The following is a 23842-nucleotide window of genomic DNA, read 5'->3' as shown; positions in this document are numbered from 1 at the left end:
TCCCACTGAAAAGTTCTTGCGTGGAATCTGCCGAATGGAATCGCTTCGTAATAAGCCACCATTTTTCCCAGGACTCTTGTGCAATGATGCACTGACACTTTTCCTGGTTTTAGGAGGTTCCTGACTAGCTCGGATAACTCCCTGGCTTTCTCCTCCGGGAGAAACACCTTTTTCTGGACTGTGTCCAGTCCCTAGGAACAGCAGACGTGTCGTCGGAAACTGCGGTTTTGGAATATTTAGAATCCACCCGTGCTGTCGTAGAACTACTTGAGATAGTGCTACTCCGACCTCCAACTGTTCTCTGGACCTTGCTCTTATCAGGAGGTCGTCCATTTTCTTCGAAGAAGAATCATCATTTCGGGCATTACCTTGGTAAAGACCCGGAGTGCCGTGGACAATCCAAACGGCAGCGTCTGAAACTGATAGTGACAGTTCTGTACCACGAACCTGAGATACCCTTGGTGAGAAGGGCAAATTGGGACATGGAGGTAAGCATCCCTGATGTCCCGGGACACCATATAGTCCCCTTCTTCCTGGTTCGCTATCACTGCTCTGAGTGACTCCACCTTGATTTGAACCTTTGTAAGTGTTCAAATATTTCAGATTTAGAATAGGTCTCACCGAGCCTTCTGGTTTCAGTACCACAATATAGTGTGGAATAATACCCCTTTCCTTGTTGTAGGAGGGGTACTTTGATTATCACCTGCTGGGAATACAGCTTGTGAATTGTTTCCAATACTGCCTCCCTGTCGGAGGGAGACGTTGGTAAAGCAGACTTCAGGAACCTGCGAGGGGAAACGTCTCGACTTTCCAGTCTGTACCCCTGGGATACTACTTGTAGGATCCAGGGGTCCTGTACGGCCCCAGCGTCATGCTGAGAACTTGGCAGAAGCGGTGGAAGGTTTCTGTTCCTGGGAATGGGCTGCCTGCTGCAGTCTTCTTCCCTTTCCTCTATCCCTGGGCAGATATGCTTATGGGGACGAAAGGACTGAGGCTGAAAAGACGGTGTCTTTTTCTACATAGATGTGACTTAGGGTAAAAACGGTGGATTTCCCAGCAGTTGCCGTGGCCACCAGGTCCGATGGACCGAACCCCAAATAACTCCTCCCCTTTATACGGCAATACATCTTTGTGCCGTTTGGAATCTGCATCACCTGACCACTGTCGTGTCCATAAACATCTTTTGGCAGATATGGACATCGCACTTACTCTTGATGCCAGAGTGCAAATATCCCTCTGTGCATCTCGCATATATAGAAATGCATTCTTTAAATGCTCTATAGTAAATAAAATACTGTCCCTGTCAAGGGTATCAATATTTTCAGTCAGGGAATCCGACCAAGCCACCCCCGCGCTGCACATCCAGGCTGAGGCGATCGCTGGTCGCAGTATAACACCAGTATGTGTGTATATACTTTTTAGGATATTTTCCAGCCTCCTATCAGCTGGCTCCTTGAGGGCGGCCGTATCTGGAGACTGTACCGCCACTTGTTTTGATAAGCGTGTGAGCGCCTTATCCACCCTAAGGGGTGTTTCCCAACGCGCCCTAACTTCTGGCGGGAAAGGGTATACCGCCAATAATTTTCTATCGGGGGAACCCCGCGCCTCATCACACACTTCATTTAATTTATCTGATTCAGGAAAAACTACAAGTAGATTATTCCCACCCCACATAATACCCTTTTTTGTGGTACTTGTAGTATCAGAAATATGTAACACCTCCTTCATTGCCCTTAACAAGTAACATGTGGCCCTAAAGGAAAATACGTTTGTTTCTTCACCGTCGACACTTGAGTCAGTGTCCGTGTCTGTGTCGACCGACTGAGGTAAAATGGGCATTATAACGTCCCTGACGGTGTTTTAGACGCCTGGACAGATACTAATATGTTTGCCGGCCGTCTCATGTCGTCAACCGACTTGCAGCGTGTTGACATTATCACGTAATTCCTTAAATAAGCCATCTATTCCGGTGTCGACTCCCTAGAGAGTGACATCACCATTACAGGCAATTTGCTCCGCCTCCCAACATCGTCCTCATACATGTCGACACACACGTACCGACACACAGCACACACACAGGGAATGCTCTGATAGAGGACAGGACCTACTAGCCCTTTGGGGAGACAGAGGGAGAGTTTGCCAGCACACACCAAAAACGCTATAATTATACAGGGACAACTTTTATATAAGTGCTTTTCCCTTATAGCATTTTAATATATGTAGTCATATCGCCAAATCAGTGCCCCCCCTCTCTGTTTTAACCCTGTTTCTGTAGTGCAGTGCAGGGGAGAGCCTGGGAGCCTTCCCACCAGCATTTCTGTGAGGGAAAATGGCGCTGTGTGCTGAGGAGAATAGGCCCCGCCCCCTTTTCGGCGGGCTTCTTCTCCCGTTTTTCTGAGACCTGGCAGGGGTTAAATACATCCATATAGCCCCCAGGGGCTATATGTGATGTATTTTTAGCCAGAATAAGGTACTATCATTGCTGCCCAGGGCGCCCCCCCCAGCACCCTGCACCCTCAGTGACCGCTGTTATGAAGTGTGCTGACAACAATGGCGCACAGCTGCAGTGCTGTGCGCTACCTTATGAAGACTGAAAAGTCTTCTGCCGCCGGTTTCTGGACCTCTTCACTTTTCGGCATCTGCAAGGGGGTCGGCGGCGCGGCTCCGGGACGAACCCCAGGGTGAGACCTGTGTTCCGACTCCCTCTGGAGCTAATGGTGTCCAGTAGCCTAAGAAGCCAATCCATCCTGCACGCAGGTGAGTTCACTTCTCTCCCCTAAGTCCCTCGATGCAGTGAGCCTGTTGCCAGCAGGACTCACTGAAAATAAAAAACCTAACAAAACTTTTACTCTAAGCAGCTCTTTAGGAGAGCCACCTAGATTGCACCCTTCTCGGCCGGGCACAAAAATCTAACTGAGGCTTGGAGGAGGGTCATAGGGGGAGGAGCCAGTGCACACCACCTGATCCTAAAGCTTTTACTTTTGTGCCCTGTCTCCTGCGGAGCCGCTATTCCCCATGGTCCTGACGGAGTCCCCAGCATCCACTAGGACGTTAGAGAAAACATTTTCCATAGCCTCAATCATGTAACGTGTGGCCCTACTGGAAGTCACATTAGTCTCTTAATCGTCGACACTGGAGTCAGTATCCGTGTCGGAGTCTGTATCTGCCATCTGCGGTAACGGGCGTTTTAGGGCCCCAGATGGCTTTTGAGACACCTGGACAGGCACAGGCTAAGTCGCCGGCTGTCTCATGTCATCAATCTTTTGTAAAGAGCTGACACTGTCACATAATTCCTTCCATAAGCTCATCCACTCAGGTGTCGACTCCCTAGGGGGTGACATCTCTGTTACAGGCAATTGCTCCGCCTCCACCTCATTTTCCTCCTCATACATGTCGACACAACGTACCGACACACAGCACACACACAGGGAATGCTCTGATAGAGGACAGGACCCCACTAGCCCTTTGGGGAGACAGAGGGAGAGTATGCCAGCACACACCAGAGCGCTATATATATATATATATATATATATATATATATATATATATATATATATATATATATATATATATACACACACACACACACACACACACACGGATAACCTTATATAAGTGTTTTTCCCTTTATAGCTGCTGTATTGTTATACTGCGCCTAATTAGTGCCCCCCTCTCTTTTTTAACCCCTTTCTGTAGTGTAGTAACTGCAGGGGGGAGTCAGGGAGCTTCCCTCCAACGGAGCTGTGAGAGAAAATGGCGCCAGTGTGCTGAGGAGATAGGCTCCGCCCCCTTCTCGGCTGCCTTTTCTCCCGTTTTTCTGTGGAATCTGGCAGGGGTTAAAATTCATCCATATAGCCCTGGGGGCTATATGTGATGTATTTTCGCCAGCCAAGGTGTTTTTATTGCTGCTCAGGGCGCCCCCCCCTAGCGCCCTGCACCCTCAGTGACCGAAGTGTGAAGTGTGCTGAGGAGCAATGGCGCACAGCTGCAGTGCTGTGCGCTACCTTGGTGAAGACAGGATGTCTTCTGCCGCCGATTTTTCCGGACCTCTTCTTGCTTCTGGCTCTGTAAGGGGGCCGGCGGCGCGGCTCTGGGCCCGAGCTCCGAGGCTGGGCCTGTGTTCGGTCCCTCTGGAGCTAATGGTGTCCAGTAGCCTAAGAAGCCCAATCCACTCTGCACGCAGGTGAGTTCGCTTCTTCTCCCCTTAGTCCCTCGATGCAGTGAGCCTGTTGCCAGCAGGTCTCACTGAAAATAAAAAACCTAAAACTAAACTTTCACTAAGAAGCTCAGGAGAGCCCCTAGTGTGCACCCTTCTCGGCCGGGCACAAAAATCTAACTGAGGCTTGGAGGAGGGTCATAGGGGGAGGAGCCAGTGCACACCAGGTAGTCCTAAAGCTTTTACTTTTGTGCCCAGTCTCCTGCGGAGCCGCTATTCCCCATGGTCCTTACGGAGTTCCCAGCATCCACTAGGACGTCAGAGAAAAGCCCACGTGTTTATTCGACGTTTCGAGGGTCGAGCCCCCGTCTTCAAGAAACACAACACACAAGTGACAATGTATAAAACACACTTAAATAGCTTACCCTTCCTTCAGACGCCAGCCCCCGTTGTGGACACGCCGCCCGCGGCTCCGGGTCCCGCACTTCCGGCCAAAACGGACCACGTCACAGGAAGGCACGTCTCCACGTCACCCGGCGGCGTCCACAGCGGCTGTTGGCATGGGGACAAAATGTTACTATGGTGACAATGTAAACAAAGTGCATGACGTGAATCGTATGTTCACTCCGTATAGCGGTTTAAATCATGTAAAGAGTTAAACGAGATGGAATAAGTGTAGGATGGTAGCCTTACAACACACAGCTCTGTTTTAGTATTTACAAACAAGATTGCCTATGTATATAAGTTTATGTAACATGAGATTGGTAGGCTTGATTGCAGTACCTTTTGTCCTAATTTTTAAACAGTTTGGTTTTTTTCACATAATGTCTCACACTGAGCAATTGATCTCAGTGCGTCTTAAGTGTTGGAAATTTCAAAAGGTTTGTCGAGATTCTTTTATCAACATGTGTCACATGATATTTTTCATTAGATTCTATAAATGTATTTATAATAGATGTCACGGAGTGAACATACGATTCACGTCATGCACTTTGTTTACATTGTCACCATAGTAACATTTTGTCCCCATGCCAACAGCCGCTGTGGACGCCGCCGGGTGACGTGGAGACGTGCCTTCCTGTGACGTGGTCAGTTTTGGCCGGAAGTGCGGGACCCGGAGCCGCGGGCGGCGTGTCCACAACGGGGGCTGGCGTCTGAAGGAAGGGTAAGCTATTTAAGTGTGTTTTATACATTGTCACTTGTGTGTTGTGTTTCTTGAAGACGGGGGCTCGACCCTCAAAACGTCGAATAAACACGTGGGCTTTTTTCACACATTGATTCAGTCTCCGAGTGCCACCTCAGACCAGTCTATATTTAAGGATACATATGCCTTGTGGAGGGCACCGGAGCCAGTTCCCAGGAGGAGAGGGCCGGTTCACATAGAGGAAAAATCTATTATATATATATATATATATATATATATATATATATATATATATATATATATATATATATATATATATATATAGTAGAAGAAGAAGGCGGCACTCAAGCAGACGTATATGCAGTGTAAAAATGGTCAGTTTAATCCGACATGTTTCGGGGTAATCACCCCGTCCTCAGGGTCATCAGTATATATATACTAGGGACAATAATATGTCATCCTTATCTAGGGTTTCAACCTCCGCTGATAAGGTATCTGACTACGCTGCTACCGCGCTATAAACCCATGCCGACACAATCGCCGGTCTGAGTAGTGTCAACAGAAAAAGGATTGATTAGGTGCCGCACAGGACTACAATTAATCTTTTTGTAAAGGGCTCTTTATGAAATTTGTCCCTTGTGACCAACAGTGCATTTACATAAGGAATGCCTGTAAATGGTATTCAAGGAGTTTGTTGTGGTTGGTGGTGCACCCAGAGTCAATAATACTTAGTATTGTTTGAGTGTTTGAGGAGGAAAAGAGAGACTCTATGTTGGGGCACGCTTAAATAAAACTTAACTTTTAATTAGAAGAAGATAGAATATAGTACCTTGACAAACACACACATATATGTATACACCTATAGTCCTAAAAGAGAAGGACAAAAAAGGAGGGAGATTCTGAATCTCTCTCTACTGTTCTCATGGAAATCTGAAAATAGATTCTGAGAGATTTTAATAGTTAAAGAAAAACTTGAAAATAAACATTCTTAATGATGTAATAAGTGAGGTGATAGTGACACCTAAGATGAAAATATCAAAATTGATTTCTACATAACAAGAAAACAGAGTTTCTGATAAGAATCACAATGGCATAGGATGTAACAGCAGTTTTTAGTAAACTTAGAGGTATAGGTCTATTGACCAATGCCAATTGTGATGAATTTATCCTGGTATCCTAGTAGGAGGTAAATTGCCAATTCTAACTTTCTCGAATCTGAAATCAGATGCACATTATTGCTCCAATACTCCAGTTTCATGTACACAGATAATAATATATTTAACAAGTCTGTGATCAGACAATTAAGAGAGGGAAAAAAAGGGATGAAATTCAGTAAGGTCAAAGGTTGCTCCAGCACTTCTGCTTTTCACATTTGGATACAGGTGTCTATTACTGCACCTGATATTCCCTAGTAGTCTCCCACCTAGGTACTATTCAGGCTCCTCACTGCTTAGCTTCCAAGATCAGGCGAGATTGGGCGTAACCAGAGAGATATGGCAGTAATATCACATGGATTGTGAATGAGAGAGTGTATGGTTATTGGCACATACCAAAAAGAGCACTTCTACTATCCATTAGGATGCACAGTCTATCAGTTGTTGTCGTATTGCCAGGAATTTAGATGACTGGCCTTTTGGATGAGTGAGTGCTGAATGAGTGAGGTATAGGAAACAATTAAGTACAGGGCCCGCCCCCTGTTGTTCGCCGCACCATATAGTGATGGATAGTGGACGAGAGAGGCGGGTTGCCTGTGCTTGTAGAAAAAAGGGGTGGAATTACACAGATATCTTAAAGTTTTCTTAGGTAATCAAAGTTCCAAGATAGGGATCATATAATCATATATTGTCCTAGGTGAGAGTTTGTTTCTCTTGTTTCTACCAGGAAAGATGGTGGGCTGAACCGTGCACTGTTCAGCACCACATAACACAACAGTGCACGGTTCAGCCCACCATCTTTCCTGGTATCGTATCACCTATGTTAAATTTTGATATTTGATATTTAATTTTGATCTACCAACAGGTAATTTGCTGAATTCCCTTTTCTTGCCATTTTTTTCTTTTATTTCGATCATTGTGACAAACAAGTAATATACTGCATTATTGACATTCAGTTCTCCTTTTTATATTTCTAAAACCTACCCCAGTTGCTGCAAGAGAAACAAACTCTCACCTAGGACAATATATGATTATATGATCCCTATCTTGGAACTTTGATTACCTAAGAAAACTTTAAGATATCTGTGTAATTCCACCCCTTTTTTCTACAAGCACAGGCAACCCGCCTCTCTCGTCCACTATCCATCACTATATGGTGCGGCGAACAACAGGGGGCGGGCCCTGTACTTAATTGTTTCCTATACCTCACTCATTCAGCACTCACTCATCCAAAATGCAAGTCATCTAAATTCCTGGCAATACGACAACAACTGATAGACTGTGCATCCTAATGGATAGTAGAAGTGCTCTTTTTGGTATGTGCCAATAACCATACACTCTCTCATTCACAATCCATGTGATATTACTGCCATATCTCTCTGGTTACGCCCAATCTCGCCTGATCTTGGAAGCTAAGCAGTGAGGAGCCTGAATAGTACCTAGGTGGGAGACTACTAGGGAATATCAGGTGCAGTAATAGACACCTGTATCCAAATGTGAAAAGCAGAAGTGCTGGAGCAACCTTTGACCTTACTGAATTTCATCCCTTTTTTTCCCTCTCTTAATTGTCTGATCACAGACTTGTTAAATATATTATTATCTGTGTACATGAAACTGGAGTATTGGAGCAATAATGTGCATCTGATTTCAGATTCGAGAAAGTTAGAATTGGCAATTTACCTCCTACTAGGATACCAGGATAAATTCATCACAATTGGCATTGGTCAATAGACCTATACCTCTAAGTTTACTAAAAACTGCTGTTACATCCTATGCCATTGTGATTCTTATCAGAAACTCTGTTTTCTTGTTATGTAGAAATCAATTTTGATATTTTCATCTTAGGTGTCACTATCACCTCACTTATTACATCATTAAGAATGTTTATTTTCAAGTTTTTCTTTAACTATTAAAATCTCTCAGAATCTATTTTCAGATTTCCATGAGAACAGTAGAGAGAGATTCAGAATCTCCCTCCTTTTTTGTCCTTCTCTTTTAGGACTATAGGTGTATACATATATGTGTGTGTTTGTCAAGGTACTATATTCTATCTTATTCTAATTAAAAGTTAAGTTTTATTTAAGCGTGCCCCAACATAGAGTCTCTCTTTTCCTCCTCAAACAATACTAGGTCTGAGTAGTGTACCAGAATGTGTGTAAATGGACTTCAAAGTACTTTTACTGCATGCTATCTGCAGGATCCCTGAGGATAGCTGTTAAGTCAGCGCTACCTTTTTGGTTAAACATGTCAATGCCGTGTACACCCTAGGGGAAGATTCACATCGTATCCTGGCCCCATTAGGGAAAGGATACTCCCTGAGAATTCTTTTTGGGAAGCTGCAGTCTCTTGTCTGGAGATTCCCGCTCTTTTTCTTCATGAGAGGGGGGAAATTTACCTCAGCTTTTTTCCCCTTAAATATGTGTACCCTCGTGTCAGGGACAGATGAGTCATCAGTGATATGCAAAACATCTTTTATTACAATAATCATATATTGAATACTTTTCTGCCAGTCTTGGCTGTACTTTGCATTAACATAGTCGACACTGGAGTCAGACTCCGTGTCGATGTCTATTATTTTGGATAGTGAGCGTTGCGAGACTCTGAAGGTCTCTGTGACATAGGGGCAGACATGGGTAGATTCCCTGTCTGTTCTCTAATCTTTTGTAATAAGTTCATCTTAGCACTTAATTTCACATATCCAATCAGGTGTCGGCGTAGTCGACGGAGACACCACGCACCCACACAGATTTGCTCCATCTCTTCCTTCGGAGAGCCTTTTACTGCAGACATGTCGACACACACGTACCGACACACTCCACACACACAGGGAATCTCTTATCTGAAGACAGGTTCCCCCCCAGGCCCTTTGGAGAGACAGAAAGAGAGAATGCCAGCACACACCCCAGCGCTATATAACCCAGGAAAAAACACAGAATGTTTACCCAGTAGCGCTGCTGTAATGTATAATCGCCAAATATGTGCCCCCCCCTCTACTTTAAAACCCTCTTCACCGTGTGTCAAGCAGGGGAGAGTCCGAGGAGCTTCCTCTCAGCGGTGCTGTGGAGAGAAAATGGCGCTGGTAAGTGTTGAGGGAGAAGCCCCGCCCCCTCGGCGGCGGGCTTCTGTCCCGCTCAAACTTACTAAAATATGGCGGGGGCTCTTTTAAATACATGTACAGTGCCCACCTGTACATGTATATATACTTTTTGCCATAAGAGAGGTGTTCTATTGCTGCCCAGGGCACCCCCCCCCCCTGCGCCCTGCACCCTTACAGTGACCGGAGTATGTGAGGTGTATGGGAGCAATGACGCACAGCTGCGGTGCTGTGCGTTACCTCAGTGAAGCTCTGAAGGCTTCTGCCGCCTGAGACGTCTTCTGACTTCGTTTCTTCTGGCTCTGTGAGGAGAACGGCGGCGCGGCTCTGGGGTTGGACGCCCAGTAAGAACCTGTGTTCACCCCCTCTGGAGCTAATGGTGTCCAGTAGCCGAGGAAGCAGAGCCTATCTTAGACAAGAAGGTCTGCCCCTCTCTCCTCAGTCCCTCGATGCAGGGAGCCTGTTGCCAGCAGTGCTCCCTGTAAAAATGTAGAAAAAATCCAAACAAAAATGCTTTCTAGACAGAGAACTCAGGGAGCTCCCTGCAGTGCACCCATCTCGCTCTGGGCACAGTGTAAAACTGAGGTCTGGAGGAGGGGCATAGAGGGAGGAGCCAGTGCACACCCAGAATTCAAAGCTTTCTTAAAGTGCTCTCTCCCCTGCGGAGCCCGTCTATTCCCCATGGTCCTTACGGAGTCCCAGCATCCTCAAGGACGTTAGAGAAAAAATGGTTTACCTCTGGTACATTACAGCTGCACTCTTAAACAAAATGTTTTCTTACAAACTGTACCAGGACAGTTTTACGGAATAGGATATCCTAGCACCTTTTTGAATACTAAGTTCAACTAATGGCCTGCACGGCAGGGCAATCTAGCACCAGCGATAGCGATGCGCAGATTGCTTAGATTTTAAGCAGCGATCGCTCCGTGAGTACCCCCCTTAAGTATACAAATACAGATAGCTTTACAGATTATTTACGCCCACTAATTTACCTCTACTAAAACCTCACTGTTCACTTGGTTCAAGATATGATCAGGTGAAGTTGCTTAGAAATTAATTTATTGCATACTTGCCTACCTGACCCTCTCCATGAGGGAGAAAATGCTCTGTTCCTGGACTTTCCTGGTAATGTATGATTGCCATCACCTGTGGTGAGCTAGTTAATTGATAAGAAAGGTGTTTCACCACAGGTGATGGCAATCATACATTACCAGGAAAGTCCAGAACCAGAGCATTTTCTCCCTCATGGAGAGGGTCAGGTAGGCAAGTATGAATTTTATTGAAATGTAATGCAGCTGGCACAACACTCCAATTAGCCATTCATTAGATATCTTTCAAGCTTTATTAACTTAAATGTTTTCCTGCTGTAATTGTTTACTTTTGTTATATGAAATGTAAATGACACATCTTACATGTGAAGTACTGGTCACATTATTGCTTTGTACTGCATCAATGCTGTATTGTTTAATCGCTCTATGACATTTTATGTATTTCAGCTTAAATAAAATAGGATTTTAATACCTACCGGTAAATCCTTTTCTCTTAGTCCGTATTATTACTGGAAGTAGAAGCATAACTTTGCCATATGAAGCCATAGTAACAAAGTTTACAATTGGAGTTTCAAAAGTTCTGATTATTACCATATCATATGGGTTCTATAAATGTCTATTTCACTTGTTGTTCCCAAAAAAATGTTTTTCCTTCGTCCTAGAAGATGCTGGGGACTCCAAAAGGACCATGGGGTATAGACAGGATCCGCAGGAGAAATGGGCACTTTAAGACTTTAAATGGGTGTGAACTGGCTCCTCCCTCAATGCCCCTCCTCCAGAACTCAGTTACAGGAACTGTGCCCAGGGAGACGGACATTGAGGAAAAGGATTTTTGTTAACCAAGGGTGAGATACATACCAGCTCACACCACAACACACCGTACAACATGGCATTTAACTAAAACCAGTTAACAGCATGAACCAAAAAATCAGCAACAGGCTGATCGAAACCAAAAACACAACCTTTGTGTAACAAAAGCAATAACTATGAACAAGTACTGCAGATAGAGTCCGCACTGGAACGGGCGCCCAGCATCCTCTATGGACTAAGAGAAAATAGGATTTTGGAACTTACCAGGTAAATCCTTTTCTTTGAATCCATAGGGGGCACTGGAGTACTCTTGGGATATGGACGGTTCCACAGGAACTAGGCACTGAATAGTTAAAATTTGACTATACCTCCCCTCCATATCCCAGAGTACCTCAGTGTTTTTTTTACTGAGCCGAACTGGATCTATAGAGGTTGACAATAGAGAAATACATACAACCAAAAACGGACAACAATAAAGTTGACACAAAACGAAACTGACAACTAACAGTTGACACCAACCCGATAGAATTTCTAATTTGAAACAGTCGGTAAGAGTGTGTTACCATAATATTCCCTGCACTTACCACAACCAGGTAAACAACTGCTCTGGGTGGGCGTCCAGTGCCCCCTATGGATTCAAAGAAAAGGATTTACCTGGTAAGTACCAAAATCCTATTTTCTTTTTCATCCACTAGGGGTCACTGGAGTACTCTTGGGACGTACCAAAGTTTCCCCCGTGGGCGGGAGAGCTATTTGGCACCTGTAACACTAAACGGCCAAAGCTAGATGCTGATGCCGCAAAAGTATCAAACTTATAAAAGCGCACAAACGTGTGCACTGACGACCATGTAGCCGCACGGCAAAGCTGTGTCGTAGAAGCTCCACGACCAGCTGCCCATGAAGTTCCCACAGAACGTGTGGAATGAGCTGTTACCGATGTAGGCGGCTGTAACCTAGCCTGAAGATAAGCCTGACGTATGGTCAGTTTTATCCATCTGGATAAGGTCTGCTTAGAGGCTGGCCAACCCCTCTTGGCAGCATCATAGAGAACAAACAACGTATCCGTCTTACGAACTGTAGACGTTTGGGATACATAAACGCGTAATGCGCGTACCACATCCAGAGTTTCAGAATGTCCTGTTAACACAGGAACTACTATTGGTTGGTTGATGTGAAAAGATGACACTACTTTTGGTAGGAAAGCGGGATTCGTCCGAAGTTCCGCTCTGTCATCATGAAACACCAAATATGGTGGCTTGCAAGACAAGGCACCCAAATCTGAAACACGCCTTGCCGAAGCCAAGGCTAGGAGAAATTTTTTTTCCAAGTGAGAAACTTAATATCCACTTGTTGTAAGGGTTCAAAATGAAAAGACTGTAAGAAATCTAAAACCAGATTCAAGTCCCATGGCACAGTAGGTGGAGTGAATGGAGGCTGTAATCTGAGGACACCCTGCATAAAGGTGTGTACCGACGGCAATAGAGCCAATCTTCTTTGGAAATAAAGTGACAACGCAGATATCTGCACTTTTAGTGTGGATAAACGTAGACCTCCATCTAACCCCATCTGTAGAAATAACAAAAGACGGGATAACTTTAAAGAAGATGTCGGAAACTTCCGAGCGTCACACCAACCTATATAGGCACGCCAAATTCTGTAATAATGAGCTGCCGTAACCGGCTTCCTAGCTCGTAACATGGTTGGAATGACTGAATCTGGAATGCCCTCTCTTCTTAAGAGGGCGGTCTCAACAGCCACCCCGTCAAACGCAGCCGCGCTAAATCTGGGTAAAGGAACGGACCCTGTTGTAACAGGTCCGGACGTAGTGGGAGCGGCCAAGGATCGTCTGCGAGTAATCCGCGAAGATCCGAGAACCAAGCTCTCAGAGGCCAATGAGGCGCCACTAGTATGACTGTGACGGACTCTCTTGATCCGTTTTAGCAACAGAGGGAGCAGCGGAAACGGTGGAAACGGATACACGAGGCTGTACGGCCACGCGACTGTGAGAGCATCCACCGCCACCGCCTTTGGATCTCTCGTTCTGGACACATACTGGGGCATTTGATGATTGTGGCGAGATGCCATCAGGTCCACCTGCGGGTAACCCCACCTCTGGACCAGCATGTGAAACACTTCTGGATTTAATGCCCATTCTCCTGGATGAAAATCCCGACGACTGAGATAATCCGCCTCCCAGTTGTCCACTCCCGGAATGAACACTGCCGACAATATCACTTGGTGATATTCGGCCCAATTGAGGATTCGAGCTACTTCCCGCATTGCCATGCGGCTTCTCGTTCCGCCTTGTTTGTTGATGTATGCGACCGCCGTCGCATTGTCTGACTGCACCTGAACAGCCTGAGCCTGCAGCATGTGCACTGCTTGTCGCAATGCATTGTAAATTGCCCGGAGTTCCAGGACATTTATGGACAGCAATCTTTCGTGATCCGCCCAGAGACCCTGGAGCTGAACATTTTGAACTACATCTCCCCAACCTCTGAGACTTGCGTCTGCCGTGAGAATTATCCAATTCCAGGCGCCGAACAGTTTCCCTGCGGTTAGATTCTGTACTTTGAGCCACCAGAGTAGAGACACTCTGGTCCTTGGAGACAACCTCACCCTGTGGTGAATCTGTAAATGCGAGCCCGACCACTGTGCGAGCACATCCAGTTGAAAAGGACGTGAGTGAAGTCTCCCGAACTGAATCGCTTCGAAAGCCGCCACCATTGTGCCTAAGAGGCGAATGCACAAATGAACCGAGACCGTGCGTGGCTTGAGCACTAATTGTACCAGATGACGAATGACCTGTACTTTCTGTTCGGGTAGGTAAATTCTTTGATCTACCGTATCGAGAACCATACCTAGGAATTGAAGTCGTTGAGACGGAACTAGATGTGATTTCTTGAAGTTGACAATCCAACCGTGGTGAACCAGTACATTGTATGTCAGCAATGCCTGTTGAAGGAGGATTTGTTGAGACGGAGCTTTGATGAGTAAGTCGTCCAAGTACGGAACTATTATCACTCCTAGGGATCTGAGATGAGCTATCATCACAGACATCACCTTGGTGAATACCCGAGGTGCTGACGAGAGGCCAAATGGTAGAGCCTGAAACTGGTAATGGTTCTGTCGTATTGCAAACCGCAAAAACCTTTGATGAGGAGGCCAAATCGGAATGTGTAAGTTCGCATCCTTGAGATCCAGCGCAATCATAAATTCCTGTGGCTCTAGACCTGCAATTACTGACCGTAGAGATTCCATCTTGAATCTGTAGTAAGTGACGTACTGATTGAGGCCCCTTAAGTTCAATATTGGCCTGACCGAGGCATCCGGCTTCGGTACCACAAACAGACTGGAATAATAACCCTGACCCTGTTGGTGCACAGGGACCGGAATCAAAACTGCTGCGTCCAGCAGAGACTGAATAGCAGTCTGCAGAATCGCCCTCTTGCCGTCCGACAGAGGCAGTCCTGTCCTGAAAAACCGCATTGGCGGGAGACAGTCGAACTCTATTTTGTAACCTGTTAAAACTAAATTGCGGATCCACCCATCTGTGGACGTCTGAAGCCACGCCAACTGGAATGACTGAAGACGTGCTCCCACAATAGGAGATCCGAGATGGGCTGGGAGCCCGTCATGCCACTGGCTTACCGGTGACTTTAGTATCCTGACGAGTGGTATTGGTTCGTTGGAAACTTCGTCCCCGACCTCGTCTACCTGGTGTGGCCGTTCCCCTGCCACGCCCGCGAAAGGACTGAGGTGTAAAGGATTTGAACGCCGGTCCAGAATACCTTTTTCTAGGAACTGTTGGAGGAAATGGTAAGAAAACAGACTTTCCTCCCGTGGCCTCAGAAATCCATTTGTCCAATTCAGGACCGAATAACTTCTCGCCCTCGTAAGGTAACGCTTCTATTCCTTTTTTGACCTCTGTCTCCGCTCGCCAAGAACGTAGCCAGAGCGCACGTCGTGCTGTGACTAGCGATGATGAAAGGCAAGAAGTGAGCTGACAGACGTCAGTAGAAGCTGTACATAAATAGTCAGCCGCTTCCCAGATTTGATCAGCGAGAAGTATAAGATGATCATCAGTTAAGGCAGATCTGAGTTCTGTTATCCATACCATTAGAGCCTTAGTTACCCAAATGCCACTCAACCCAGGTCTAAGCAGCACTCCTGCTGCTGTATACATGGACTTTAGCATAACTTCTATTTTACGGTCCGAAGGGTCCTTGAGTGTAGTTGCAGCTGGTACTGGTATGGTTAATTTCTTTGTAAGTTTAGACACAGATGAATCCACCAACGGCGGATTCTCCCATGTAGCTGTCATAGACTCTGGAAACGGATAACTAGACCTAAATCTGTGAGGTACAGAAAACAGTTTATCCGGATTCTTCCTTGTTTCTAGTAACATTTTATTAAGAGATTCTGAAACAGGGAAACATATTGGAGTTCTCTGTCGTTTAGTAAAAACGACCTCATCATTTGTCAGAGGCTCCTCAGTCTCTGTAAAATTCAGAGACTGACGCACCGCTCTGATGAGATTATCAATGCCCGGGCTGTCAAAATCGTCACCATCTGACTGCTGGTCTACTTCGCCCTCCTCAACCACATCTTGTACAGTGAGGTCTGGCGAAGAATCATCAGACAGTAACATAGCAGAAACCGGTAGTTTATAAGAAAAATGAAACTTATCCCCCTTAGTCAAAGAGGATCTGGACCTTTGGTAAGGCTGAGACCCCTCTGGTAGTTCTAGCGGTCTCACCCTAGATTCAGATCTTGCCGCCTCTCGCTCCTGCCGAGAGGCGGCCAACTCTGATTGCAATCCAGCTAAGACATCTGCTAATATAGCCCATGGCGGGTCCGGGGTTGAAATTGGATTTGAAACCGGAGCAGAAATTGTATTTGTTTCTGAATTTACAAAACATACTTTACATGTGGTAAATCCATCAGGTAATACACCCTTACAGACATGGCAGTAAAACTGCTTTTTGGACTTTGCTGGTGTTTTACTCATTATGCAAACAGACAATACAAAATACAAAGACAAACAACTTGCGCGACTCAGTAAATAGCACTAAGGTGTCTCTATATCTCTGGCCAAGTGTGCCAGCAATATGCCTGATCCCAAATTCCCCCTAACACCCCTGCGCCCAATGGTGGAGAGATGTAATACAGGAATTCTGGAAAAGAAAACAGGAAAAACAGGAAGCATGGTTAATATGTCCCCATGCTCACAGTATATCACAAAAGTGCAGACTTATAACTTATGTAACAGATTTATAATTCTTTATATGCTAATATGCACATTCCTGTTACAAAGGTTTAAAAACCTATTCATGCAGCGCTGCTGGCCCTGTGCTAGGCTAATACCATACACACTCGATATTAAGTGTGTCTCCCCCTCTCCCCCGTGCTCCGTGTACCGCTCTCTGTACACGGAGACCAGGCTATGACACTGCGCCTTCCGGAAGCGCATTGGAGCAGGTGAACATGCCGCATAGAGCCGTGGAGCGGCCTATGCAAAATCAAAAGACCGGCGTGGCTCAGAGCGGCGGGAGAGGCACTTACACAGCGGCTGGAAGCGGCTGAGGGCAGCACATATACACACAGTAATCTCACACAGCGGGGCAGCAGCATGAGCTGACCGCCCCTATCAACATACCTGGACCCTGTGGTGAGGGCAATGACGGGGCTTCTCTGTAAGCACTGTCAGCCTTTTACTGCAGGAGTCCTGCACGTGGTAGTGAGGGAGCTCTTCTAGAGAGGTCCGACACCCACAGCTGCTTCAGCAGCTTTCACTATCCCAGACCCTCGCCTTCCTGGAAGGGGGAAAGGGATGTGCTTCAAACAAAAAATCAAAAATTGTGGACCAACTTCCACAAGCCTAGTTGCTCAGTGAGCACCGAAAAAACACTGAGGTACTCTGGGATATGGAGGGGAGGTATAGTCAAATTTTAACTATTCAGTGCCTAGTTCCTGTGGAACCGTCCATATCCCAAGAGTACTCCAGTGACCCCTAGTGGATGAAAAAGAAAAGGATTTACCGGTAGGTATTAAAATCTTATTTTCTCTTTCGTCCTAGAGGATGCTGGGGACTCCCAAAGGACCATGGGGTTTATACCAAAGCTCCAGACCGGGCGGGAGAGTGCGGATGACTCTGCAGCACCGATTGAGCAAACATGAGTTCCTCATCAGCCAGGGTATCAAACTTGTAGAATTTTGCAAAAGTGTTTGAACCCGACCAAGTAGCTGCTCGGCAAGGTTGTAGCGCCGAGACTCCCCAGGCAGCCGCCCAAGATGAGCCCACCTTCCTGGTAGAATGGGCCTTCACTGATTTCGGTAACTGCAATCCAGCCGTAGAATGAGCATGCTGAATCGCATTACAGATCCAGCGTGCAATAGTCTGCTTAGAAGCAGGAGCCCCAATCTTGTTGGAAGCGTACAGGACAAACAGAGCCTCCGTTTTCCTAATACGAGCCGTTCTGGCAACATCAATTTTCAAAGCTCTAACCACATCGAGAGACTTTGAATTAGCCAAGGCTTCAGAAGCCACAGGTACCACAATAGGTTGGTTCACGTGAAACGAAGAAACCACCTTGGGTAAAAATTGTTGACGTTATCCTCGTGGAAAATCAAATAGGGGCTTTTGTGAGACAAAGCCGCCAATTCCGACACCCGCCTTGCGGACGCCAAGGCCAACAGCATGACCACTTACCAAGTGAGAAATTTCAACTCAACCGTTTGTAAAGGTTCAAACCAATGTGACATAAGGAACTGTAACACCACGTTAAGGTCCCATGGTGCCACTGGGGGCACAAATGGAGGTTGGATGTGCAGCACGCCTTTCACAAAAGTCTGTACTTCTGGAAGAGAGGCCAATACCCTTTGAAAGAAAATTGAGAAGGCCGAAATCTGCACCTTAATGGAGCCTAACTTCAGGCCCGCATCCACACCTGCTTGTAAAAAAATTGAGAAACAGACCCAGCTGAAATTCTTCCGTAGGAGCCTTCTTGGATTCACACCAAGACACACATTTTCTCCAAATACGGTGGTAATGCTTCGCCGTTACCTTCTTCCTAGCTTTCAGTAGAGTGGGGATGACCTCACCGGGAATACCCTTTCGCGCTAGGATTTTGCGTTCAACCGCCACGCCGTCAAACGCAACCGCGGTAAGTCTTGGTACACGCACGGCCCTTGCTGTAACAGATCCTCTCGTAGAGGAAGAGGCCAGGGATCTTTTATCAGTAATTCCTGAAGATCCAGATACCAGGCCCTCCGTGGCCAATCTGGAACAACGAGTATCACCCGAACCCTTGTTCTTCTTATGATCCGTATCACCTTTGGGATGAGTGGAAGTGGAGGGAATACATAGACCGACTGATACACCAACGGTGTCACTAGGGCGTCCACTGCTACTGCTTGAGGGTCCATCGACCTGGAACATTATGTCTGAAGTTTCTTGTTGAGGCGAGACGCCATCATGTTTATTTGAGGAATTCCCCAACGACTTGTCACTTCTGCAAAGACCTCTTGATGAAGACCCCACTGTCGGAATCAACCGTGACTTTGGCAAATTTAGGAGCCAACCATGTTGCAGCAGAAATGTCAGGGAGAGCGCAACGTTTTTTAGTAACTTCTCCTTTGACCTCGCCTTTATCAGGAGATCGTCCAAGTACGGGATAATTGTGACACCCTGCTTGCGCAGGAGCACCATCATTTCCGCCATTACTTTGGTGAAAATTCTCGGGGCCGTGGAAAGACCAAACGGCAACGTCTGAAATTGGTAATGACAATCCTGAATAGCAAACCTCAGGTAAGCCTGATGAGGATATATGGGGAAATGTAGGTAAGCATCCTTTATGTCGACTGACACCATAAAATCCCCCCCCTTCCAGACTGGAAATCACTGCTCGGAGAGATTCCATTTTGAATTTTAATCTTTTCAAATATAGATTGAGGGATTTTAAGTTCAGAATCGGTCTGACCGAGCCATCCGGCTTCGGGACCACGAACAGGCTTGAATAAAACCCTTCTCCCTGATGTGACGGGGGTACCGTGACAATGACTTGCTGTTGATACAGCTTTTGTATTGCAGTGCACACCACTTCTCTTTCCGGAAGAGAAGCTGGCCAGGCCGATTTGAAAGATCAGTGGGGGGGCCACGTCTTGAAACTCCAGTTTGTATCCTTGGGCCACAATTTCCAGCACCCAAGGATCCAGGCCTGAGTGAGCCCAGACCCGACTGAAGAGCTGAAGACGTGCCCCCACCGGTGCGGACTCCCGCAGCGGAGCCCCAGCGTCATGCGGTGGACTTGGCAGAAGCCGGGGATGACTGCTGCTCCTGGGAGCTTGCCACAGCCGGTGATTTTTTTCCCCTTCCCTTACCTCTAGCAGCAAGGAAGGAGGACCCTCGTCCTTTTTTGAATTTACTAGACCGAAAGGACTGCATCTAATACTGAGGCGTTTTCTTTTGCTGTGGAGGGACAAAAGGTAGAAAATATGACTTACCCGCGGTAGCTGTAGATTCCAGGTTCGCGAGTCCCTCACCAAACAAAACACCACCCTTATACGGCAGTGCCTCCATAGCCCTCTTAGAGTCAGCATCACCATTCCATTGAGGAGTCCATAATGCTCTCCTAGCCGAGATTGCCATGGCATTGGCCCTTGATCCCAAGAGGCCAATATCTCTCGCAGCCTCCCTTAGATAGACTGCAGCATCCCTGATATGACCCAGCGTCAAAAGAACGCTATCCCTATCCAGGGTGTCCAAGTCAGATAATAAGTTATCTGCCCACTTTTCAATTGCACTACTCAGCCATGCTGATGCTACTGCAGGTCTGAGCAGTGTACCCGTAGTGACATAAATAGATTTCAAGGTAGTTTCCTGCTTACGAGCCGCAGGATCCTTTAGGGCCGCCGTGTCAGGGGACGGAAGCGCCACCTTCTTGGACAGCCGTGCTAGAGCCTTGTCCACATTGGGGGACGACTCCCACTTTTTCCTATCCTCAGAGGGAAACGGGTATGCCATAGTAATTCTCTTGGGAATCAGCACCTTTTTGTCAGGAATTTCCCAAGCCTTTTCAAAAAGAGTATTCAGTTCATGAGAGGGAGGAAATGTTACCGGAGGTTTCTTTCCTTTAAACATACAGACCCTTGTCTCAGGAACAGCAGGGTCTTCCGTGATATGTAACACTTCTTTTATTGCCACAATCATGTACTGAATGCTCTTAGCCAGTTTAGGATTCAACCTGGCATCACCATAGTCGACACTGGAGTCCGAATCCGTGTCAGTATCTGTCTGCTATCTGGGTAAACGAACGTTTTTGTGACCCTGAGGGGGTCTGAGTTTGTGACAAAACATCTTCCATGGATTGTCTCCATGCTTGGTTCTGAGACTCAGATTTGTCTAATCTCTTATGCAAACGAAGCCACACTTGCATTTAAGACACTCCACATATCTACCCAATCAGCAGTCGGCGGCGCCGACAGTCACTCCCACATTCTGTTCTGCCCCCACACCAGCCTCCTCCTGGGAAGAGCATTCAGCCTTACACATATCGACACACGCATACCGACACCCACTATCACACTGGGCTATAGGGAACAGACCCACAGTAAGGCCCGACAGAGAGGGAGTTTGCCAGCTCACACCCAGCGCCCCACCCGGTCTGAAGGAATATAGAATGCCCCAGACCTTGCAGCGCATAATATATATATATATATATATATATATATATATATATATATATATATATATATATATATATATATATACACACACACATATATATATATATATACATACACACACACTCACACACACAGGTTGAGTATCCCATATCCAAATATTCCGAAATACGGAATATTCCGAAATACGGACTTTTTTGAGTCAGAGTGAGATAGTGAAACCTTTGTTTTTTGATGGCTCAATGTACACAAACTTTGTATAATACACAAAGTTATTAAAAATATTGTATTAAATGACCTTAAGGCTGTGTGTATAAGGTGTATATGAAACATAAATGAATTGTGTGAATGTAGACACACTTTGTTTAATGCACAAAGTTATAAAAAATATTGGCTAAAATGACCTTTAGGCTGTGTGTATAAGGTGTATATGTAACATAAATGCATTCTGTGCTTAGATTTAGGTTTGGATAAGGGATACTCAACCTGTATATACATATATATATATACACACATACACACACACCAAATATGCTGTGCCCCCCCCCCCCCCGTTTTTGCACCCTGTTACTTGTGACAGAAGTTAAGGGCCAGGACCAGCGTCTCTGCAGCTTGCTGTGAAGAGAAAAGATGGCGCTGACCAGAGCTGGAAGGACGAAGCCCCGCCCTCGAAATGGCGCGCTTGAGTCCCGCTTATTTTTAAACTGGCGGGGGTCTGTATACAGTGCCTGGGCACTGTATACCTCTTTGCCAGATCCCAAAAAGAGGTTTTATTGCTGCCCAGGGCGCCCCCCCTGCGCCCTGCATCCGTGTAGTGCCGTTTGTGAGCGGGAGCAATGGCGCACAGCGCAACCGCTGCGCAGTACCTCCAAGACTGAGGTCTTCTGCTGCCTTCACTGAAGTCTTCTTTGCTTCGGTTACTCACCCGGCTTCTCTCTTCTGGCTCTGTGAGAGGGACGGAGGCACGGCTCCGGGAACGAGCAGCTAGGCTATACCAAGTGATCAGACCCTCTGGAGCTAATGGTGTCCAGTAGCCTAAGAAGCAGATCCTTTAACTCACAGAAGTAGGTCTGCTTCTCTCCCCTCAGTCCCACGATGCAGGGAGCCTGTTGCCAGCAGTGCTCCCTGAAAACAATAAACCTAACAGAAAGTATTTTTTAGAGAAACTCTGTAGAGCTCCCCTAGTGTGTGTCCAGTCTCTCTGGGCACAGAATCTAACTGAGGTCTGGAGGAGGGGCATAGAGGGAGGAGCCAGTTCATACCCATTTAAAGTCTTAAAGTGCCCATGTCTCTGGATCCCATCTATACCCCATGGTCCTTTTGGAGTCCCCAGCATCTTCTAGGACGAAGGAAAAAAAAAATTTTGGGAACAACAAGTGAAATAGACATTTATAGAACCCATATATGGTAATAATCAGAACTTTTGAAACTCCAATTGTAAACTTTGTTGCTATGGCTTCATATAATAGGCAAAGTTATGCTTCTACTTCCAGTAATAATATATGCACATGGAAAGCACAAATGTCAAGTTCACACACCCATGTAGTTAAAATTATTGTCTGACCGGTAACACATTGCTACATTTATCAGTAGATATTTCCTGATAAAAAGATTATGATGTCATGCGTACTTACTTGAAAACAGAAAAGGCAGATGGAACAGATAACAAAATCTTCCCTGGAAGCATTTGCTGATGGCAAAACGGACATCATGTCGTAAACCCCCAGACTGAAGAAGAGCAGGAAACCAAACAAGTGACTCCAAATGTTAACAGTCTCATTGGATAAAACAAAGAGGCTGCAGAAGAATTAAATTGTTAAAAGCAGCAGAGTATGATTTGTACATAAACAAAAACTTCATACAGTTATTGCTTCTGTAAACATCTGTTTTAAACACATTGCATATAAATGCTGAGTATGAGTACCACTTGTCCTCAACACTGCAAGGCTTCTTGTAAATATTTAACATACCTACCAAGTCCTGCCAGTAATTACTACTAGTGGGGAGTGGGATAGCAGGCCACACAATAGTGACTTAATCATGCTGGATCTCAAAGACATTACAATGGTGTAATGCTTACACGGCTTTGCAAGAAGGAAGTCTCCTCTTCGAAACTATATGAACCCATAATAGTTATTTTAATGATAACCACACAACTAGATATAACATTTCTTTTCCAGAGTTGGCAGATGGGGTCTAACGCCCAGGAGTCCCCCATCCCGGGTGAAATAATGTTATGCAGTAGGTTTTTGTTTTATTGGGTTTTTTTAGGTTTTCAAATGGGGTGCATTGCTCCGCTACCATACCATTCCTACATGTTGTACAGATGTGTCCACAAACACCTATCCTCAAATTGCACCAAATACCCCATTGGGCATACTACAGACTTTGCACCTTAGCTGTGCAACTTATTCTTAAAATGTGTACTAATCTGCTACTTCATACCAATTATTTTTCAACAAAAATGACTAATCCTAAGTATTTAGTACAGTATTAACGAATTAAGATGAAAAATTCAGGCGAAAGAATACAATTTAGGTAAAAAGGAAAAAGACAGAACCTACAGTATGAGTGATTTGCACCATGCATCATTAGGCTTAATCTGCTACTTTAAACCAATTCCATTGTAACAAAACATACTAATCCCAAGTATTTAGGGTCTGGCTATATTTATAAGTAAAGTAAAAATGCACACACACAAAAAAAAACAACATGTTGCACTGCAGGTGGGGCAGATGTAACATGTGCAGA

At 45.8% G+C, this 23842-nt stretch overlaps 1 protein-coding gene and 2 pseudogenes across 1 annotated transcript in view; 1 reads left to right on the top strand and 2 right to left on the bottom strand.

The window, feature by feature from the left end:
• The window catches only part of PAQR3 (progestin and adipoQ receptor family member 3), a 127683-nt gene that overhangs the window by 76832 nt on the left and 27009 nt on the right, over positions 1 to 23842 (bottom strand). The window contains exon 3 of the mRNA XM_063919963.1: positions 22726 to 22888. Within this exon, the coding sequence (XP_063776033.1) occupies positions 22726 to 22888 (163 nt within the window). The remainder of the gene's footprint in view (positions 1 to 22725; positions 22889 to 23842) is intronic.
• On the bottom strand, positions 6687 to 6805 carry LOC134933704 (5S ribosomal RNA; annotated as a pseudogene).
• Positions 7816 to 7934, top strand: LOC134933700 (5S ribosomal RNA; annotated as a pseudogene).

The sequence above is a fragment of the Pseudophryne corroboree genome, chromosome 1 (assembly GCF_028390025.1).
Source record: "Pseudophryne corroboree isolate aPseCor3 chromosome 1, aPseCor3.hap2, whole genome shotgun sequence".
In the NCBI taxonomy this organism is placed as follows: Eukaryota; Metazoa; Chordata; class Amphibia; order Anura; family Myobatrachidae; genus Pseudophryne; species Pseudophryne corroboree.
This window is presented reverse-complemented; position numbering and strand designations above follow the sequence as displayed.